The 19,508-nt window shown below is 45.3% G+C and overlaps 1 protein-coding gene across 1 annotated transcript in view; it reads left to right on the top strand.

Annotated features, from left to right (window-relative positions):
* The first annotated feature begins 12,476 nt into the window (after positions 1-12,476).
* GPD1L (glycerol-3-phosphate dehydrogenase 1 like) overlaps positions 12,477-19,508 on the top strand; it is a 64,448-nt gene continuing 57,416 nt past the window's right edge. The window contains exon 1 of the mRNA XM_008009367.3: positions 12,477-12,626. Coding sequence (XP_008007558.1) covers positions 12,580-12,626 — 47 coding nt within the window. The 5' untranslated portion in view covers positions 12,477-12,579. The remainder of the gene's footprint in view (positions 12,627-19,508) is intronic.

A 19,508-nucleotide genomic window follows, 5' to 3' on the forward strand; every position in this document is an offset into this window, starting at 1 on the left:
TAAGAGCTGGCTTCTAAACCAAACGTAGATTATGGTAGTGTGGTTTGTAAAAGAAGCAACAAATTTTCACACTGTCCTAATTTAAGGAACTGGTGAAAACATGCAGTTGCTGGATAAAACCTGGCACACAGACCTCCTGGATAATGTAATAAACTTTGATGTGAACAGATTACAATTGACACCTGCTACTGCTAAGTGCCTGGGGCTCTATTCGGGTCTTTCAAGCAGCCAAATCTGCCTTTTATCCATTATGTCTCTATTCCCCAAGGAAGTGAGATAAAAGCCGATATAAGTTTCCAGAAGGAGGCATTGTTTTCTTCTGCCAAAAATCTGTAATTTATCACTGGACTGTCAATAACAATATTGAAGATGGATAATTGCATTTGAAATCAGCTATACCAAGAACAAATGTCACCACCAGAGATTGTAGGGTGTGTAATGAGGAAGTAAAGCTGTGACATATGTGGGGTAAGGCAGAATGGATAAAATATTTCTCTACAGTGGTCCAAGTGTATGTTTTACTTGGAATTAGAGGAAAAAATCTAACCAATATCAGCCTGTGAATAAGTTTTCAGTGTCACAGAGAAATAAGAAAAATAAAGACTTTGGGGGAGTATTTTCCAAAAAGCTAAGTATTTTTCTTTTAAGTTTTCATTATGTGCATCCTTTTATGTTGACTGACATTTTTAATGCCAAATGACATCTAGTGAAAAAGCAAGTAACTGAACAATGTGCATAACATCCAAATTAAAAACAGAGGAGCCAGGCACAGTGGTTCACGCCTGTAATCCCAGCACTTTGAAAGGCTGAGGCGGGAGGATCTCTTGAGCCCAGGAGTTCGAGACCAGCCTGGGCAGCACGGTGAAACTTCATCTCTATAAAAAACTTTAAAAAATTGGCCAGGTGTGCTGGCTCGCACCTGTAAGTCGCAGCTATTCAGAAGGATGAGGAGACAGGATCAATTGCTTGAGTCTAGGAGGTCAAGGCTGCTGTGAGCCATGTTTGTGCCTGGGCACTCCAGCCAGGGCAACAGAGAGAAACTCTGTCTCAAAAACAAAAAAAAAAAGAGAGAGAGAAAAAAACTGTATTTGTATATGTGTGGGATATTCTTGGAAGGATACACAAATAAATTGGGATTGAGAAAAAGGTTTATTCAAAGGAGGGAATTGGGCATCTGCTGGAAAAGAAAGGAATTTCACTGTATACCTCTTTAAGATGTTTGGGTTTTGAACCATATGGATGCACTAGTTATTCAAAATATATGTTAAATAAAGTAAGATTAGTAAGATGAATTAAAATAAAATAAGATGAAATAAAATGGTAATAGGATATGGCAATAGCTTGTGTCCTTATTTGGAAGAAATGGACAATTTTCTGTCAGACATCAAAAAAAAAAAAATATTTTAATCTGTAAAATCCTGAAGTCCTATATTTAAAAATAGATCTCTAACACACTGATATTCAGCAAATATCTTCTCATTTTAGTCCAAGAAGGTGCATGTGTCAGTTTGTCCCATCACTGGCGATGACTTTGACCATGTGGCTAAGGTGGTGTCAGTCAGTTTCCTCTACAGTAAAGTTACTGTTTTATCCTTTGTAAACAATTTGTATGGACACTTTGATGCTAAGTAAATATCCTGTCCCACATCAGACTTTCATCACTATTGTTAGCATCCATCGATGATTGTCTAGAGCCTTCATTCTTTCCATATTTATGGGTTGACATTCGACTTGTTTGCCTTGTTCACTTGTTTCCCTTCTGCCTTGTTTGTTTACTTGTTTCTTTGAATTGGCATAGGCTCATGAACTTTTATTCAAAGAGTTTACATTCATAACAATTATTATTAATTTTAATGCATGCATTGACTCAGATTTGCCTAGTGGGAAATCCTTTTTTTTTTTTTTTAGTACCATGGACCACAAGCCCCTGCTATTTAATCTGGGCTGACTGTGTCTCTGAAATGCTCCTCTCTCTCATACTTACTTATTAATTGTAGTTTTCTGTTCCTCAAATATGCAGGCTCTGCACTGCCTCGGGGCCTTCACACTGGCGGTCCCCCTCCCTGGAGTTCTCTTCTGCCCACCTTCCCAGGGCAGGCTACTTCCATGCATTCAGATGTCTCGTTCTCAGAGAATTTTTCTGGGACCACCTCGTCTAATATAAGACTAATCCCTTGGCTGGGCGCATGGCTTACACCTGTAATCTGAACACTTTGGGAGGCTGAGGCAGGCGGATCACGAGGTCGGGAGTTTGAGACCAGCCTGGCCAACATGGTGAAACCCCATCTCTACTAAAAATACAAAAATTAGCCGGGCATGGTGGCAGGTGCCTATAATCCCAGCAACTCGGGAGGCTGAAGCAGGAGAATCGCTTGAAACCGGAAGGCAGAGGTTGCAGTGAGCCGAGATCACGCCACTGCACTCCAGCCTGGACAACAAGAGCGAAACTCTATCTCAGAAGAAAAGAAAAGAAAAGAAAAGAAAAGAAAAGAAAAGAAAAGAAAAGAAAAGAAAAGAAAAGAAAAGAAAAGAAAAGAAAAGAAAAGAAAAGAAAAGAAGAAAAGAAAAGACTAATTTCTCTCTCATTCTTACTCTCACTGTCCTTCTCATTCTCTTTTGTATTTTATTTTATTTATCTTTTGAGACAGGGTCTTGCTCTGTCTGGAGTGCAGTGGCACAATCATAGCTCACTGCAACCTCAAACTGTTGGGTTCAAGGGATCCCCCTGCCTCAGCCTCCCGAGTAGCTGGAATCACAGCCACTCAAGAGATCCTCCTGCTGGGATTACAGGTATGAACCATCGCACCTGGCCTCTCCTGTATTTTAGATATCTCCCTCTCTACTGGCTCCTCCCCAGGACTAGTTCAACATATTCCAGCCTCCTCCACATGATGTAAAACAAGCAAGCACAAAAAAACCTAAAATTACTTCGCTACCCTTTAGTTTTGCCTCTCCTCTTCCTCGTGTCCCTATCTCTCATCTTCTCACAGCAAAAACTTCTAGAAAACACTGTCTACTGCTGCAGTTTGAATGTTTGTGTCTTTTCCAAAATTCATGTTGAAACTTAATCCCCAATTTGCTAGTATTAAGGTGTGGGTCCTTTAGGAGGTGATTAAGTCGTGAGGGCTCTAATTGGGAGTTATGACTTTATTTGTTTATTTGAGACAGAGTCTTGCTCTGTTGCCCAGGCTGGAGTGCAGTGGCACAATCACTGAAGCCTTAACCTCCTGGCCTCAAGGGAGCCTCCCACCTCAGCCTCCCAAGTAGCTGGGGATATAGGTGTGCACCGCCATGCCCAGCTATTTTTTATATTGTTTACATTGTAGAGACAAGGTCTTGCCAAGTGGTCCAGGCTGGTTTCGAACTCCTGGGCTCAAGCAATCCTCCCATGATTTACTCCCAAAGTGCTGGGATTATGGGCATGAATCACAGCACCTGGCCAGATTATGACTTCATAAAAGGGCTACAAGGGCTACAGGGAATTAGGCCCTTTTTTCCCCCCCTCTCTGCTCTTCCATCACGTGAGGACAAGCAAGAAGACCTTTACCAGACACTGAATGCCAGCACCTTGACCTGGGACTTTCCAGACATAAATTTCTGGGCTGGGCTCAGTGGCTCATGCCTGTAATCCCAGCACTTCGGGAGGCCAAGGCAGGCAGATCACTTAAAGCCAAGAGTTTGAGACCAGCCTGACCAACATGGTGAAACCCTGTCTCTACTAAAAATACAAAAACAGCCAGGCATAATGGTACAAGCCTGCAATCCTAGCTACTCAGGAGGCTGAAGCACGAGAACCACATGAACCTGGGAGGTGGAGGTTGCAGTGAGCCAAGATCCTGCCATTGCACTCCAGCCTGGGCGACAGAGGTAGACTCTGTCTCAAAACAAAGCAAACAAACAAACAAACAAAATTCTGTTCTTTATAAATTGTCTAGTCTCAGGGATTTTGTTATAGCAGCACAAACAGACTAAGATATCTGCACTTGCTCAAGCCTCACTTCCCTACCTTCCGTTTATTTATACCTCCACCCACCACACAATGAGTTTATGCTCAGCTCCAAAACTGAAAGTGACTTACTCTGACCAGAGACAGCAAAAAACAGGCCTGTGGTTAGCCCATATATTGCTTTCAAGAAGACTGGAAAAATATTTCCCTTTTACAAGACACTTGCTTCCATCTATCAGAAAATAGTCATCTTAGGTATACCAATCTGCAATGTCTGCAGTGTGCATGGTGCCTGCTGGTGTTGTGCAGTGCGCTACCTGCACAACCCTATGAGGGCCCTACCAACATCCTCCTAGCCTGAAGATACATTACACTTTAGTCCTATCCTTTTTTTTTTTTTTTTTTTTTTTAAAGACAAGGTTTTGCTGTGTTGCCCAGGCTGGTCTCAAACTCCTGGGATCAAGCAATCTGCCTATCTCAGCCTCCCAAAGTGCTGGGATTACAAGCATAAGCCACTGCACCCAACCCTGGTTTTTATTTGACCGCTCTCAACTCCCCTGTGACCATCCTTCCTTCTTGAAATGTTGCCTTCCTTTGGCAACTGTGATACCACCCGAGGTTCTCATTGTTTCTTTCTCGTCCTCTCATGCGCCTCTTCGTTAATATTAAGTCCACTCCAGAGTCTGTCCTGGTTTGTCTTCCCATCTCTCTGAGTGATGCCAATCACTTTCATTCAGCATGTATTGAGTGCCCACTCTCTGCTAGGCATTGTTCTAGGCACTGACCACTTGCAACTTCTAAGTACATGCTGGTAAATTACAAATGTGTCTATCTCAGGCTCACACATCCAACTGCCTCCCTGAAATCTGGACTTGGATATCAAATGACCTTCCCCAGACTTAACTTGTCTACAACTGAGTTCGTCATCCTTCTCTCTACATCGGTTTCTCTTCCTGGGTTCCCCATTTTAGCAAATGATATTCATTCAGTTGCCCAAGACTGATAGCTGGAGTCATCCTAGACCCTTTCCTCTCTCGCACCTGAGAAAGTGGTAAGTCTTCTTTTTCTGCTTCCTAGATACGTCTGAGTTTCAATCACTTGTCTCCATCACTGTTACCACCACACTGGTCTCCATCTCAGTCTAAGCCATTATTATGGCTCTTATGGAATACAGCAGCAGGCTCCTTCCTGGTCTCAGCCTTTGGGCCTTCTCCCTGTGAATTCATCCAGAGCATGCTTCCTGTGACACAAGACTGATGATGTTAAGCTCCTGCTGAAACCCTATAATGCTTTTTTTTGGCCTTCAGAATTTCAGTTCTAATTTTTCAATATGCTTTATAAGGCCAACCATAATCAGGTACCTCCTCTACCTCTCTGCTTTTATTTATTTCCATTTCCCCTTTCCCCTCATATTCTGTCACTCATTCATTCTTCCCTCCATCCATATTAAACTCCTCTTAGCTCCTGAACATCCCATTCTTTCTCTAGACTCTGAATTTTCCCTGTGCTGTTCCTTCTGCGTGGAACAGCTCATTGGCTGCTCTCCCACCCCTTTACTTTGCCGATGCCACCTTTTCTTCAGGCTTCAGCAGAGATCTTACTTTATCTAAGAAGCCTTCCCTAAACTCCCAAATCTGGGACAAGGGTCTTTTTCTGAGCTGCCATAGTAAGCTGGTACCATTTATCACACTAGGGTGCTTCCCTGTTCATTGGTCTACATCTGCCTTTAAATATAAGCATCTAAGAGGGCAGGAACCTTGCCTCTCTTGAGTGTTTGTTTTTGAGACAGACTCTCACTCTGTCATCCAGGCTGGAGTGCAATGGCACAATCTCAGCTGACTGCAACCTCCACCTCCTGGGGTCAAGTGATTCTCCTGCCTCAGCCTCCTGAATAGCTGGGACTACAGGCATGCACCACCACACCTGGCTAATTTTTTAGAGATGGGGTCTTGCCCAGGCTGGTCTCGAACTCCTGAGTTTGAGTGATCCACCCACCTCAGCCTCCCAAAGTACTGGGATTACAGGTGTGAGCCACCTCACCCAGCTCTTGTTTAATATTTAATTCTTGGGACCTAGCACAGTGACCAGCACATAGTAGGTGCTCAGTAAGTACATGTAGAATAAATGAACAGTTGATAAGTGCAGGATATGAATCCAAAAATTCTGGTCCTGGCTCACCACTGGACCCTTGGAAAGTGTTTTTTAGTGTAGCTGTACCTTAGTGTCCTCACTTGTAATATGAATATATAATATAGAGCATGGCAATGGCAATTTTAAAACATAATCCCCAAATTCTTTGGCACTTCTTTTAATGAGAGGTAGAGCCTATGTCCCTTCCTTTAGAATTTGGGCTCTGTAATTTTTTGATCAAAACAAAAGTGATGTCATGGCCATTTCTGGACTCAAGTCTTAAGAAATTAGCAATTTCCATTTTGGTTTTCTTGTGATGCTTCCTTGCAGAATGCAGGCACTATGCCATGGAGATGCAGCTCCAGAGAGGCCCACGCAGAGGATTCCAGCCTCCAGCCCTCAGCTTCCGCCCAGCTCCCAGCCAGCAACAGGCACAACTTGGCAGCCATTTTGGCCTCCATCTTGCTCTATCCAAGCAAGATGTCTTGGAAGTGGATCTTCCAGCCGCATTTGAACATCCATCCCTATGTAATATTCCAGAGATAAAGAAATGTTGTTTTAAGATCTATGTTTTGGGATGGTTTGTTATGCAACAAGCAATAATCAGGACAGATTTTTGTACCCAGAAGTGGAGTATTGATGACACCATAACACACAGCACTGGCTTTGGGACTGGGCAGCAGATATAAGCCAGAAACGCCTCTGGGAGCATGTTAGTAACCGTGTAGGAGACTGGGGGTGAGGACTTAAAGTGAGGGAAATGTTATCCAGAGAGAGGAAAGGGGACTGCAGTTACAGAAAAGTTTGACAACAGAAAAGTTACAGAAAAGTTTGACAGAAAAGTTTGACAGAAAACTTACAGAAAAGTTTGACAACACTGTTGCCATTGCCTTCTGTAATGTGGAAAATAAAAAGTGTACTTCATGAACTCAGTGACCTTGCTAAGGAGATTTCTGGGCTGAGTTTCCAAAGTGCTACCTGATTTTTACCTGGCCAGCTAGTGGCACCTCTTTCTACCACAATGCATGAACCAGTCATGTTGTTAAAGACATTGTCTCCATGCATGAAATTATGTACGCCCTGTGCCAAGCTTGTCCAACCCACAGCCTGTGGACCACATGCAGCCCAACACAAATTTATAAACTTTCTTAAAGCATTATGAGATTTTTTTTGCAAGTTGTTTTTGTTTTGTTTTGTTTTTTTGTTTGTTTTTTAGCTCATCAGCTATCATTAGTGTTAGGGTGTTTTATGTGTGGCCCAAGACAGTTCTTCTTCCAATGTGGCCCAGGGAAGCCAAAAGGTTGGACACCCCTGCCCTAAGCCTTCTTCAGGTCCCCAAATAGTTGGCACTGTCACAATGACAATGGCTAACCTTTTGTCTTCCAGGCTATTCAACCCTTTTGGAGAAGGTGGCACACAGAAGACCAACATCATTGGCGCTGTCATCTTAGACAAAAGAGTGGGACTGGTAGAAGATCAGCTATCTCAAAATTGGAAAGCAGATCACTAGGTCCTATCCACTGTGGTTGGTTTGGCTTTCTTCACTCCTCTGTACTGCGGGTTCTCCTGTTGCCTGTGATTTTCATTAAACATCTACACAAAAATGACTTAACATGTGCAAAATGTGTAAATAACTAACCCTGCCCTTCACCATATCCATGATCCTCCATTTTGTGTGTTTCCTTCCCTTGTTTTCCTCTACAGTTTCACTACATGTGAATCCCTAGTGATAGATTTATTTTTGCTTGTCTCTGAACTAACAGAAATGGGAATACACTATATGTATTCTCCCGGAACTTGCTTTATTTTCTCAACATTAGGTTCATAAATTGCACCTATTTGTTTTTTGTTTTAATCTTTGTAACCAGTCTGTAAAACCAAATGACTATCCTCTCTGTCTGTTCTCGCACAATGTGTTGTGCATATCAGGTCACCAGTAAACACTGTAGGATGATGCTGGACAGGATATGTCCACAGTGTTGGGAGAAAAGCTGAGTGTTGGCAGAGAAGCTGAGGCAGGGCTTGGAATATGTCCAGGGTCCAGGGTCTAAAACCCCTTGTGGCCTTTGGAATGGGTCTAGACTTGCTGGCTCCTTTCTCCCATTATCTCAAGTAGCCATATGTTTCAAAGAAAATGCTAAACCATCACAGCTGTAGCTTATTCGCTTGATACACCACTTCCTTTCAACCCCCACATCCTCACCACCTGTTTCTTTGTTTTATCAGCAATAAATAGCGTGGGTTTCCAGAGCTCAGGGCCTTTGCAGCCTACATACTAGCATTGGCCCCCTGGTCCCACTTTCTCTCTTAACTTGTCTTTTCTCAGTCCTTTGACTCTGTTGGACTTTGTAGCCCCCATGGCCCCTATTCACCCCAACACACAGAATAGCTGGGTAGCTCACGTTCATGCAAATGTAGTTGTAATATTCAGGAATAAGAGTTTCCAGAGAAGTTACAAAACTTATATGTGGCCCCCAAAAAATTAAAACAAAAAACAAAAAACAAAAAAAAACCTTTTAGGTGGCTAGGAGTGGTGGCTCTTGCCTATAATCCCAGCACTTTGAGAGGCCAAGGCAGGAAGATTGCCTGAGGCCAGGAGTTCAAGATCAGCCTGAGGAACATAGCAAGACCCTCTTTCTACCAAAAAACCCCCTTTTAAAAAATAAACGAAAAACTTTTAGGCAACTGCTAAAAATGAATAATTTGGTGTAACGGAGACAGAGCAGGGACCCCTCTTAAAGGCCTGTGGATCTCCCAAGCATGGAAATAACAGAAAATCTTGAGTTCATTCAAGGGAAATTCCAGGCACCTACCCAGCCTTGAGAAGTAAATGAGCAAATTAATAAGCAAGAAGGTAACAGTAACTTAAAACAATAGCCAAGGCTGGGCACAGTGGCTCACGCCTGTAATCCCAGCACTTTTGGAAGGCTAAGGTGAGCAGATCACTTGAGCTCAGGGGTTCAAGACCAGCCTGTGCAACATGGCAAAACCCTGTCTCTACAAAAGATACAAAAATTAGCATTATGACATGTACCTGTAGTCCCAACTACTTAAGAGGCTGAGGGAGAGGATCACTTGAGTTGGGAGGCAGAGGTTGCAGTGAACTGAGATTGTGCCACTGCACTCCAGCCTGGATGACAGAGCAAGACTCTACCTAAAAATTTAAAAAATTTAAAAAAAGCCAAGGAAGTTAGAGTCCAAAGATGGTCCCTATGGAAACTAATGATGCATCTTAACATGTGTCCCTGAGTTGTTTTTTAGAAACCCAGACCCTCACCAAATGTATCCACTGGCATGTAGACTTCAGATAAGGAGGAACTGAAGATTGAACTCTGACCACTGTTCTTTGTTCTAAATGTCTTCCAGAGGGCCTAAAAGTCATGCCTACAAATCAGAACTAACATTCTTTTTTTTCTTTTATTTTTTCTTTTTGGAGATAGTGTTTTATTCTGTTGCCCAGGCTGGAGTGCAGTCGCACAATCATGGCTCACTGCAACCTCCACCTTCCAGGCCCAAGCAATCCTCCCACCTCAGTCTCCTAAGTAGCTGGAACCATAGGTCTGTGCCACCATGGTCAGCTAATTTTTAAATTATTTTTGTAGAGATGGGGTCTCCCTATACTGCCTGGGCTGAGAACTAACGTTCTTTTCTGCTGATCCCAAATTTTTAGACAAAGTTTTATTTAAAGTTCCTTAACCAATTGCAAACAAGAAAATCTCTGATTCACCTATGACCTGTGGGTCCCCCCACCCACCACCTTTGAGATGTCCTGCCTTTTTAGGTCAAACCAATGTGTAGCTCCATGTATTGATTTACGACTTTACCTGTAACCTCTGCCCCACGCACCTTTATTTTACTTTTTATTTTTGAGACAGGGTCTCGCTCTTTTGTTCAGGCTGGAGTGCAGTGGCACAATTACAGTTCACTGCAACCTCGACCTCCTATGCTCAAGTAATCCCCTCATCTCAGCCTATCCTGACTAGCTGGGACACGCAGCTAATTTTAACTTTCTGTAGAGACAGGGTGTGTGCTATCCAGACTGGTCTTGAACTCCTGAGCTCAAGCAATCTTCCTGCCCCGCCTCCCAAAGTGTTGAGATTATAGGTGTGAGCCACCGCACCTGGCCCCCAACTGCCTTTAAAAACCCTTACTTGCCACCCATCAAGGAGGAGCTACCTGATTCTCCTTGCTTGGTGCCCTACAGATAAACACCCTTCTTTCTCCCTCTGCAAACCTTGGTGTGGGTATTTGGCCTTACTGTGCCAGACGAAGGGATCCTAGTTCAGTTAGATAATATAAATATTTGCAGTGTATGTATACTACCCAAGTACATGACTTCATTATTCAATTTGACAAATGCATTCTGTTACACAAATACAGAAAGGATTAATGAAGCTTGACTAGCCCATCTTTCCCATTATCCCTGCATGTATCTTTGCATTATTGCAAATAATTGAGAACAAACCATTAGTGAGGGGATGGAAAGACTGCTCTGGCTCACCAGCTCCTTTTAAGTATTTCCTTAAGTAAATATCATAAGTAACACAAATAACTATTTCATTCAGTGTAGAGAACAAAGCAAAAATAACAATTCTCTGAGCATCAAACGAATAGGCTTAGTATTATTATTATTATTTTTTTGAAATGGAGTTTCACTCTTGTCACCCAGGCTGGAGTGCAGTGGCAAGATCTCGGCTCACTGCAACCTCTGCCTCACAGATTCAAGCAATTCTCCTGTCTCAGCTTCCCGAGTAGCTAGGATTACAGGCATCCGCCACCATGCCTGGCTAATTTTTTGTATTTTCAGTAGAGACGGGGTTTCACCAAGTTGGGCAGACTGGTCTCGAACTCCTGACCTCAGGTGATCTGCCTACCTCGGCCTCCTAAAGTGCTGGGTTATAAGCCATGGCACCCAGCCTAGGCTTAGTTTTTTTGTAGGTACTAGAGTATTTGTTTCTTTAGCCAAAATCCACTGATATTTCAGTCTTCTGGTTCTCAATCTTGGCTTCCTTTTGCAATTACCTCTTGAACTTTAAAAAATTCTGCTCCAGCCCGGGCAACAGAGGGAGACTGTCTCGAAAAATATATAAGTCAATAAATAAACAAATATGCTGATGCCTGGATCCCACCCTGGGACATTCTGATGTAATTGGCCTGCAATAGTGCCTGGGCATGCGGATTTTTAAAAGCCCCATTGACTCTAATATGCAGCAGACTTTGAGAACCACTGGTTTAAAGGACTTTGTCTTACTCTGACAATGTCTAGCACAGTGCCTGGCAGAGACTGATGCTCAGAATGAACAAACTAAGGTTCTATTTGTCAAGAAGGAGGAGAGCATTGTGTTAATCACAAATGCAAACAAACCACAAGCAAGGGATAAGTCAGGCCCTGGGCAAAGACAATGGTAAGGCAATTCCTGCCAAGTGTGTGAGGGTGACACCCACTGAATGCAAGCTGTTGTTACCTTTTTTCCTTTATTTTTATGTATTTATTTTTTGTTGAGACAGGGTCTCACTGTCCTTCAGTCTGGAGTGCAGTGGCCCTATCCTGGCTCACTGAAGCCTCGACCTCCTGGGCACATTTAATTCTCCCACCTCAGCCTCCTTAGTAGCTAGGACTACAGGTGTGAGCCACCATGCTTGGCTAATTTTTTAAATTTTTGTACAGACGGGTGGGGCTCCTAATGATGTTGCCCAGGCTGGTCTCGAACTCCTGGGCTCAAGTGATCCTCCTGACTCGGCCTCCAAAAGTGCTGGGATTACAGGCCTGAGCCACCGCACCAGGTCAAGTTTCTATCTTGACTCTAACTAGAAAAGGTGTCATCCTTGAAGTGCAGATACTGTCCAGCCAAATTCCAAAGCCCTCTGAAGATCCAAGTTCACTAAGAAGCTCAGAGGTGCCAGGCTGTGTCTTGTGTGTGCAAATGAGGCAGAGGATGACAAGGCAGGGTGGGCACTTCCAGCTGTGCCCCAAGTCTGGTCGACTTGAGAGTCAACCTAGGAGCCTCTCTCGGCTCCAAATAAGAATGTGGCAGCCCTTCCCGCGTAGGGAAAAAGGAGCGTGAGGGGGCACCACGGCGAGATGGTCGGGTCTCCTCCACCCATGAGGATGGAGTGCGGCCTCCACCGGGAACCAGGGGCGGGAGTCGCTGCTCAGTGGCCCGGGCCTGCACGTGGCGCGGCAGGAGCTGCTGTCTAGGGCCGCGCAGCGACAGTGGATGAGGACTACATGTCCCGACGTGCCTCGGGCAGGGTGGGGCGGTGCCGGAGCCGGGCCGGGAGGCCGGTCAGGGCCAGGCGTGCGCAGTGGTTCTTGGGAGTGGCGAAGCGAGTCCTGCCCGGCTGTCAGCTGTGCCCCCGGAGCCGGGCGGGGGTGGCCGCGACCATTGGCGGAGAGGCGAACGGGGCGGGGCCGCCGCCAGCCGCTGCGGGCAAGGCTGAGCAGGCGGAGGTGGGCAGCCGGCCAGGAAAGCACGGTCCAGGCGGCTACATTCGGCCTGGCCATGGCAGCGGCGCCCCTGAAAGTGTGCATCGTGGGCTCGGGGAACTGGTGAGCGGCGGCGGGTTGGAGGCCGGGGCTCCGCTTCCAGGAAGCGCCTCTCCCGGGCGGTGAGGGCTGCGCGCCCCATGCTGCGGCGTGGGCACCGGGCACTGCGCGCAGGGAGGTGGGGTGGGCGACCTCGTTGCTGGGCTGGGCACGGTGCGCCCGAGGAGGCCGCACCGGGGCACTCGCTCGGGAGGCACTGGGCCCGCGTGCGTGCGGGGGACAGCGCGGAGAGAGGGCACCTCGCGCACGCGGGCACCTGTCTGCGCCCTCGTTACTGAGCGCACAGAAGCCACCTGCTTGCCACGCCTGGGTGTTTTGCACAACATCCTAAGGGCTTGCTCCGTTCTCCACGGCGGATCTCCTGGGTCAAGGACTTGGAGGAGGCTCGAGCATTCTTACTGCAGTTTCGGTGTTGAGGAAACCGAGGCGGAGAGGGCTAAAGGGCTCTTGCTGCCCAGGTCACGGGTGGGGCAGGCTCTACCCTTCAAGGTGCCCGTCTCGCCCCCGCTTCTGATAGGTCCACTATCTTAGGCGCGTCGTATCAGGAAGAAAATCCAAGTTTCAACAGGCCGCTGCCCCTGAGGCGTTGAGAATTCTCCCTTGCCGAGATGTTTGCGAAGCTTTGAGTCTCTTTGGGGCCTTATTTGACTTTAACATTTTATGGAGCACTTTAGAAATGTCAGTTCTTCTAGTACCCTTAATCAAACGTACACTGTGGGATTCTCTGGTGTGTCTGGGTGAATGTAGAGGTGGGGGTGTGAAGGGGGAAGGAAGCAAAGTGTAGCATCTGGTGTTTCTAAGCCTTTTTTCATTGCTGTACACTCTTCGCCACACTGAAGGGACTGGTGTACAATATAGTTAAGAGTGATGATGTCCTTTCAGTGCTCCTGTTTACCGGTTTTTCTGTGGCGTGACAGGCATCAGAAGTGCTGCAGCAGTTGGTCCTAGGTAGTTGGTCTTAGTTTTACTCTTTCAAGACTTGGCCCAGAAAGTACTTATTGAAGGAAACCTTACCTGGTTCTTCACTTTTCCATCCCAGCAAGGCCAGTGGCCTCTCTCTGTGTCCCTATTACTGGCCTGTATCATTGTTTTATAAAGAGTTATTTGATTATCTGTCTCCAACTTTTGAGAATGGCATCTGCCCTAGTGCCTGGCATATGCTAAGTCAATACTAAGACTCTGTCGCCCAAACTGGACTGCAGTGATACGATCTTGGCTCACTGCAACCTCCATCTCCCGGATTCAAGCGATTCTTGTGCCTCATCCACTTGAGCAGCTGGGATTACAGGTGTGAGCGACCGCTCCCTGCCTCAGAACTAATTTTTAAAACCATAATGATATTTGATTGAATAATACATTCACATTGTTTAACAACCAGGGCCGGGCGCCATAGCTTATGCCTGTTATCCCAGCACTTTGGGAGGCTGAGGTGGGCCCAGGAGTTTGAGACTAGCCTGGGCAACATGGTGAAACCCCGCCTCTACAAAAAATAAAATATTAGTTGGGCATGGTGGCACATGCCTGTGGTCCCAGGTACTTGGGATGCTAAGGCAGGAGAATCGCCTGAGCCTGGGAGGCAGAGGTTGCAGCGAGCCAAAATTAGATCGCACCATCGTACTCTAGTCTCAAAAAAGGGAGTGAAACCCTGTCTCAAAAGAACAGAACAAAACAAAAAATAAAAAACAAAAACCAAAGCATACCAAAAACAGTGAAACATCACCCATCCACATTTATCCCCCCTGAATACCTCCTGAAGGAAAACCAGTCTTATGAATTACTTCTGTCCTTTCTGGAGGAATTCCATGCAAGTGAATGCTTACATATATTCCTTTCCCCCCTACAAATACTAGGGTATTGTATACTTTTCTGTGAGCTGCATTCTTCAACCAACAACAGAATGTTCTACACAACATTTAATGGAGTTGGTACCTTGCTGCTGCAGAGCTTAATATGTACTTTCAGCTTGGCTTTGCCAGTTTTAATCTCAAGGTCACTTGAGTGCAGTGTCAGCTCCCCTGTTGGCCCATGCCATTTGAAAGGCACCCATTTAGCACATGTTTTTTTAACATTAGTTTTCTATTCTGTAAAATTCCACAGATGACAGCCCCTTTTCCTAATTTGCAAGGTGCAGGACAAGTAACACAGCTCTGCCATGCTGGAACTGGGCCTGGAGCAAGAGTAGTGAAGTGAGCCTCCTGCCCCCTCTGCTGGCATTTGGCTGCCTGCCCATGGCTTCTTCATTCTGGTGTACTTGACTGTTTCCTTGGCCCACTCCAGCCTAGGGAAATGGAGTAGAACTTGGCCAGTGATACTGAAGCAGAGCAATTGAGAAATGTGCTGATAGTTTGGGCTGGCTGCCTGGCTTCATTAATTATGGGATTAGACGGGAACAATTCTTGGCTTCTGTGCCACTGCCGTGGGTACAGAGATACTCAAGTCCTAGAGAGAGGATCACGACCTCCCCAGAAGGATTCAGGAACTCAGGAACTGAAAACAACATGGAGAAGCCCCAGAGGGGTGTTCAGCTCTGGTCAGCAGACGTTTGAGTGTTGCCCAGTGTAGATACTGTGGTCTGACCAGGGATGCAGACACAGCTGGACACAGTCCCTGTCCTTAAACAACTTACCTTCAGGTCTGGGATCAGTGAGGGCATGGAAGATAAGACCGAAGGAAATGCCAAGTGGAATGGAATAACTGCTTACATTTTAAATCGTGTTTCTTAAAATGTGGTCCCAAGACCACTTGTGTCAGTATTACCACTGAAACTAGACTTGCTTAATCATATCCCCTGAGAATGAGATTTTTTTTTTTGCTTAAGGAACTTTAGCCTTTTGCCAAATTTAATACAGATCAAGAAGAGATAGACCTACCCTTCCAGATCGGGTTCTTACCTCAGGAATGTCAAGTTGCTTGAGCAATATTTATACTTGGAAGTTTAAGGCAGCTTAGCCTCCTTGTGTAAATAAAAGTGTTTGTCACATATGAGAACTCTCACATGGAGTGCCTCTCCCAAGTCAATTGTCATCAGTTGCAATACAGTTACCAGAATATTGAATTTAGCTGGCTTACCAGGGAGCTTCAGCCAGGAAGGTCCTGGGCAGGAAAGTAAACATGTTGTATAACATGCCCTTGTCCTGTTCTTTGGTGAAGCTCATTTTCTCTACACAGATTAGAGAGAGGAGGCCAGAGGAGGGGCCCTCACGCATCCAGCGGAGCCCTGCTGTGCTGCCCCGCTGCCGCAGGTGCAGGGAGGGACTTCCTAACCTGCGTGACTTTTCCTGGCTCTGTGACTTTGATTTGGAAAAGCAACAAAAGCTTCTCAGGTTCTTTCAAAGATGAAACAGTTTCTTTTTTGTTTGTTTGTTTTGTTGTTGAGACAGAGTTAGCTGTGTTACCCAGGCTGGAGTGCAATGGCACAATCTTGGCTCACTGCAACCTCCATCTGCTGGGTTCAAGTGATTCTCATGCCTCAGCCTCCTGAGTAACTGGGATTACCGGCAGGCACCGCCACGCCCAGCTAAGTTTTGTGTTTTTAGTAGAGACGGGGTTTTGCCGTGTTGGCCAGGCTGGTCTTGAACTCCTGGCCTCAAGTAATCTGCCCGCCTTGGCCTCGCAAAGTGCTGGGATTACAGGCATGAGCCACAGTGCCTGGCCCAAAATTTCTTTTTTTTAACCAGCACCTTGGGAAGATCACCCAGATACAGTGCAAAATAAAGTTCTAGAGTTAAAATCTCAGGGCTGTATTTACAGCCAAACCCTTGTGATAGGAAGCATATGTCCAGAAACACATCCTAAATCTCCTTTGGAGGCAGGGTAGTGCAGTGGTATAAGAAAGAGCTTGGGAATCTGACTGCCTGGGTCCGCCACTTGGCAGGTCTGAGGCCTTGGGAAAAGTGCTTCTCTCTAAGAATCATACGTTGATACCTGCTGTCTGGGATTATGGTTAGGATTAAATGAAATGATCTGGGGAGAGGGCATGGTGACTAGCACTCAGTAAATGACAATTTCTATTAGTATTATTAGTTTCATCATCCTTGATCAGAGTTGTCATTAAGTCACAAAATGGACTGGTTTGGGGTTTGGCCAAGGGGTAGAGAGGGAGAGGATGGGAGAGAAGACAGGAGACGAGGAGAGTGGCTGATAGACAGCTGGAGGAGTGTCCTTGGGAGTTGCCTATCTCTTGTCCTTGTTTTCACATCACCCCACAGCCTGACATTTTCTCTGATACTGAAGGTCAAGGAGCGCTTTGGCCCACTTTGCACTGATGACTGAAACTGGACCTGTGACTCTTTTTTTTTTTTTTTTTTGGTCTGCTAGGATCGGCTGGGTGCAGCATCCTGGCTGTTCGTCCTCCCTGGACACCCTTTTGTCTGCGCTACTCAGTTTCTGTTGTGATTCTCGCCACACGGAGAGCTCAGAAACAATTTGAGTGACTATAAGTTAGCTCCTTTATGGGCAGAAATAATCCTTCCCTGAGGACAGGCGCACGGACACACTTCTACCTTGGAAATTGAGTGAGAGTTGATAGGATGGACTGGAGATGAACTTGGAAGAGATTTAGAGTTCCCTTGTGGGCTAAGGTGAGAAAGTTTGTACGGCTTTTTAAAAAGTAATATTTAATCACCTGTTTCCTTCATCTCCCACACCTGTTCAGTGTACAAATCATGAGTGTGGCTGGGTGCAGTGGCTCATGTCTATAACCTCAACACTTTGGGAGGCTGAGGTGGAAGAATCATTTGAGTCCCACAATTTGAGTCCAGCCTGAGAAACATAGCAAGACCCTGTCTCTAAATTTAAAAAAAAAATAAATAAAATATAAATAAAAATCATGGCGCAGTGGCTCATACCTGTAATCCCAACACTTCGGGAGGCTGAGGCAGGTGGATTGGTTGAGCCTAGGAGTTCAAGACCAGCCTAGACAACTTAGTGAGACCCTGTCTCTACAAAAAAATATAAAAATTAGCTGGGCATGATGGCATGTGCCTGTAGTCCCACCTACTTGGGAGGCTAAGGCAGGAGAATCACTTGAACCCAGGAGGTGAAGATTGCAGTGAGTCAAGATGGCGCCATTGCACTCCAGCCTGGGTGACAGGAGGGAAACCCTATCAAAATATATATATATAATATAATAATGACTACTATTCTAGGAATGAGTCGAGAGCTCTCAGTTTCTTACCTTAATCTTTCATTTCTTAACCTTCACCTCTTCCATTCTTGCTTCATTCTTCCATTCCATCTTCTTCTGTTCCTTAAGAGGCATAAATATAATAATTGATCATTTTCTGTGTGTCATGTACATGGTGTTATTTCATTTAAACATTATAACAGGCCTGTGGGGTACTATTATTATCCCTATGTTAGATGACATAACTAAGATTTAGAGAAAACTTGCTTAGGTCAACAGTTAATAATATGAACTTGAAACCCAGATCCTTTTAACCCCAAAGACCACGTTTCTGTAAATTCTTACCCTTTTCAGTGTGAAGCATACTTTTACATGAGGACAAATATCATTTTCATAAAAATGTTGAGTATCCTCCCAACAAAAATCCAATTTTATATTCCCCTTCTGAGAAATAAAATGGAAGCAAGGCCTTAAAAATCATCTCATTCAGTTTCCCATCAATGTAGCCATCCCTTCTTCTGTAGCTATGACAGATGATTATCATTTGCTATTTTCAAGGCAATTCATCTTAAAATTAATTAGAAGATTGTTAGAAAACTCTTATTTTTTTTTTCTTCTTTGTATGTGAAGAAAAATCTTAGAAAAATCTAAACTAAAAACCTATCACCTCTAACTTTTACCTATTAATCCCAGAGCAACACCTGGGTGAGCCTCCTCTTCTCTAAGTCATGTCCCTTTGGACAGAAAAGTCACATATCCCCTAAATCTTGTCTCTGGCAGGCCAGGTAGCATCCCCAGGTCTCAGTAGTTGCAGGTGGATGGTGGTTTCTGGGGTCCTCACCATCTGTGTCACCATTCTCCTTTCCCTTTCCTCCTCCCCACCTTGGTGATGTCAGGAACTAAGCTCATTGTGCCAGAAGTGTCCTGGGCTCCCATGAGTTTATACCGGTGACACTTTGTAGTTATTCTGCTTTGAGGCTCAGTCTCTTCCACAATTGGAAGAGGAGAGCTGAATCAGTCATCTCTCACTGCCTAACAGTCTACCCCCAAACTTAGTGGCTTCAGACAGCAATCATTTATTAGCTCATGATTCTGGGGTTTAACAGTTTGGGCTAACCTGGGCAGATTTTCTGCTGATATAGCCCAGGCTCACTCATATGGCTGTGGTTGGCTGGTGAGTTGGTTGGACACTCTCACCCACCTTTTTGTTGTTGTTTTTTGAGAGTCCCACTCTGTCACCCAGGCTGGAGTACAGTGGCATGATCACAATGCGTTACAGCCTCAACCTCCCAGGTCCAAGCGATCCTCCCACCTTAACCTCCCAAGTAGCTGGGACTAGAGGCACACACCATCATGCCTGGCTAATTTTCAGATTTCATCATAGAGGTGGGGTCTCGCTATGTTGCCCAGGCTGATTTCAAACACCTGGCTCTCAAGTAATCCTCCCGCCTTGGCCTCCCAAAGTACTGGAATTACAGGCATGGGCCACCACACCCAGCATGGCTGGGACTCTTGGTCCTAGATGACCTCCTTCACATCCAGCAGTGGGCAGGCTTCAGCCAGCGTGACAGGAGTGACCAGCCCACATGTCTCTCATCCTTCAGCAGCCTAGCTCAGGCTTCTCCATGTGGTGGTTGGGTTCTAATAAGAGTAAGAGAAGGCAAACCTTCATGAGCTTAATAGGCACTTTTCAAGCTGTAGCGCGAATGAGGCCAGATGCTTTTCTAGTCCATGTGTTCAGGAGATTCATAGTTTCCTAA

Source organism: Chlorocebus sabaeus, chromosome 15 (assembly GCF_047675955.1).
Source record: "Chlorocebus sabaeus isolate Y175 chromosome 15, mChlSab1.0.hap1, whole genome shotgun sequence".
In the NCBI taxonomy this organism is placed as follows: Eukaryota; Metazoa; Chordata; class Mammalia; order Primates; family Cercopithecidae; genus Chlorocebus; species Chlorocebus sabaeus.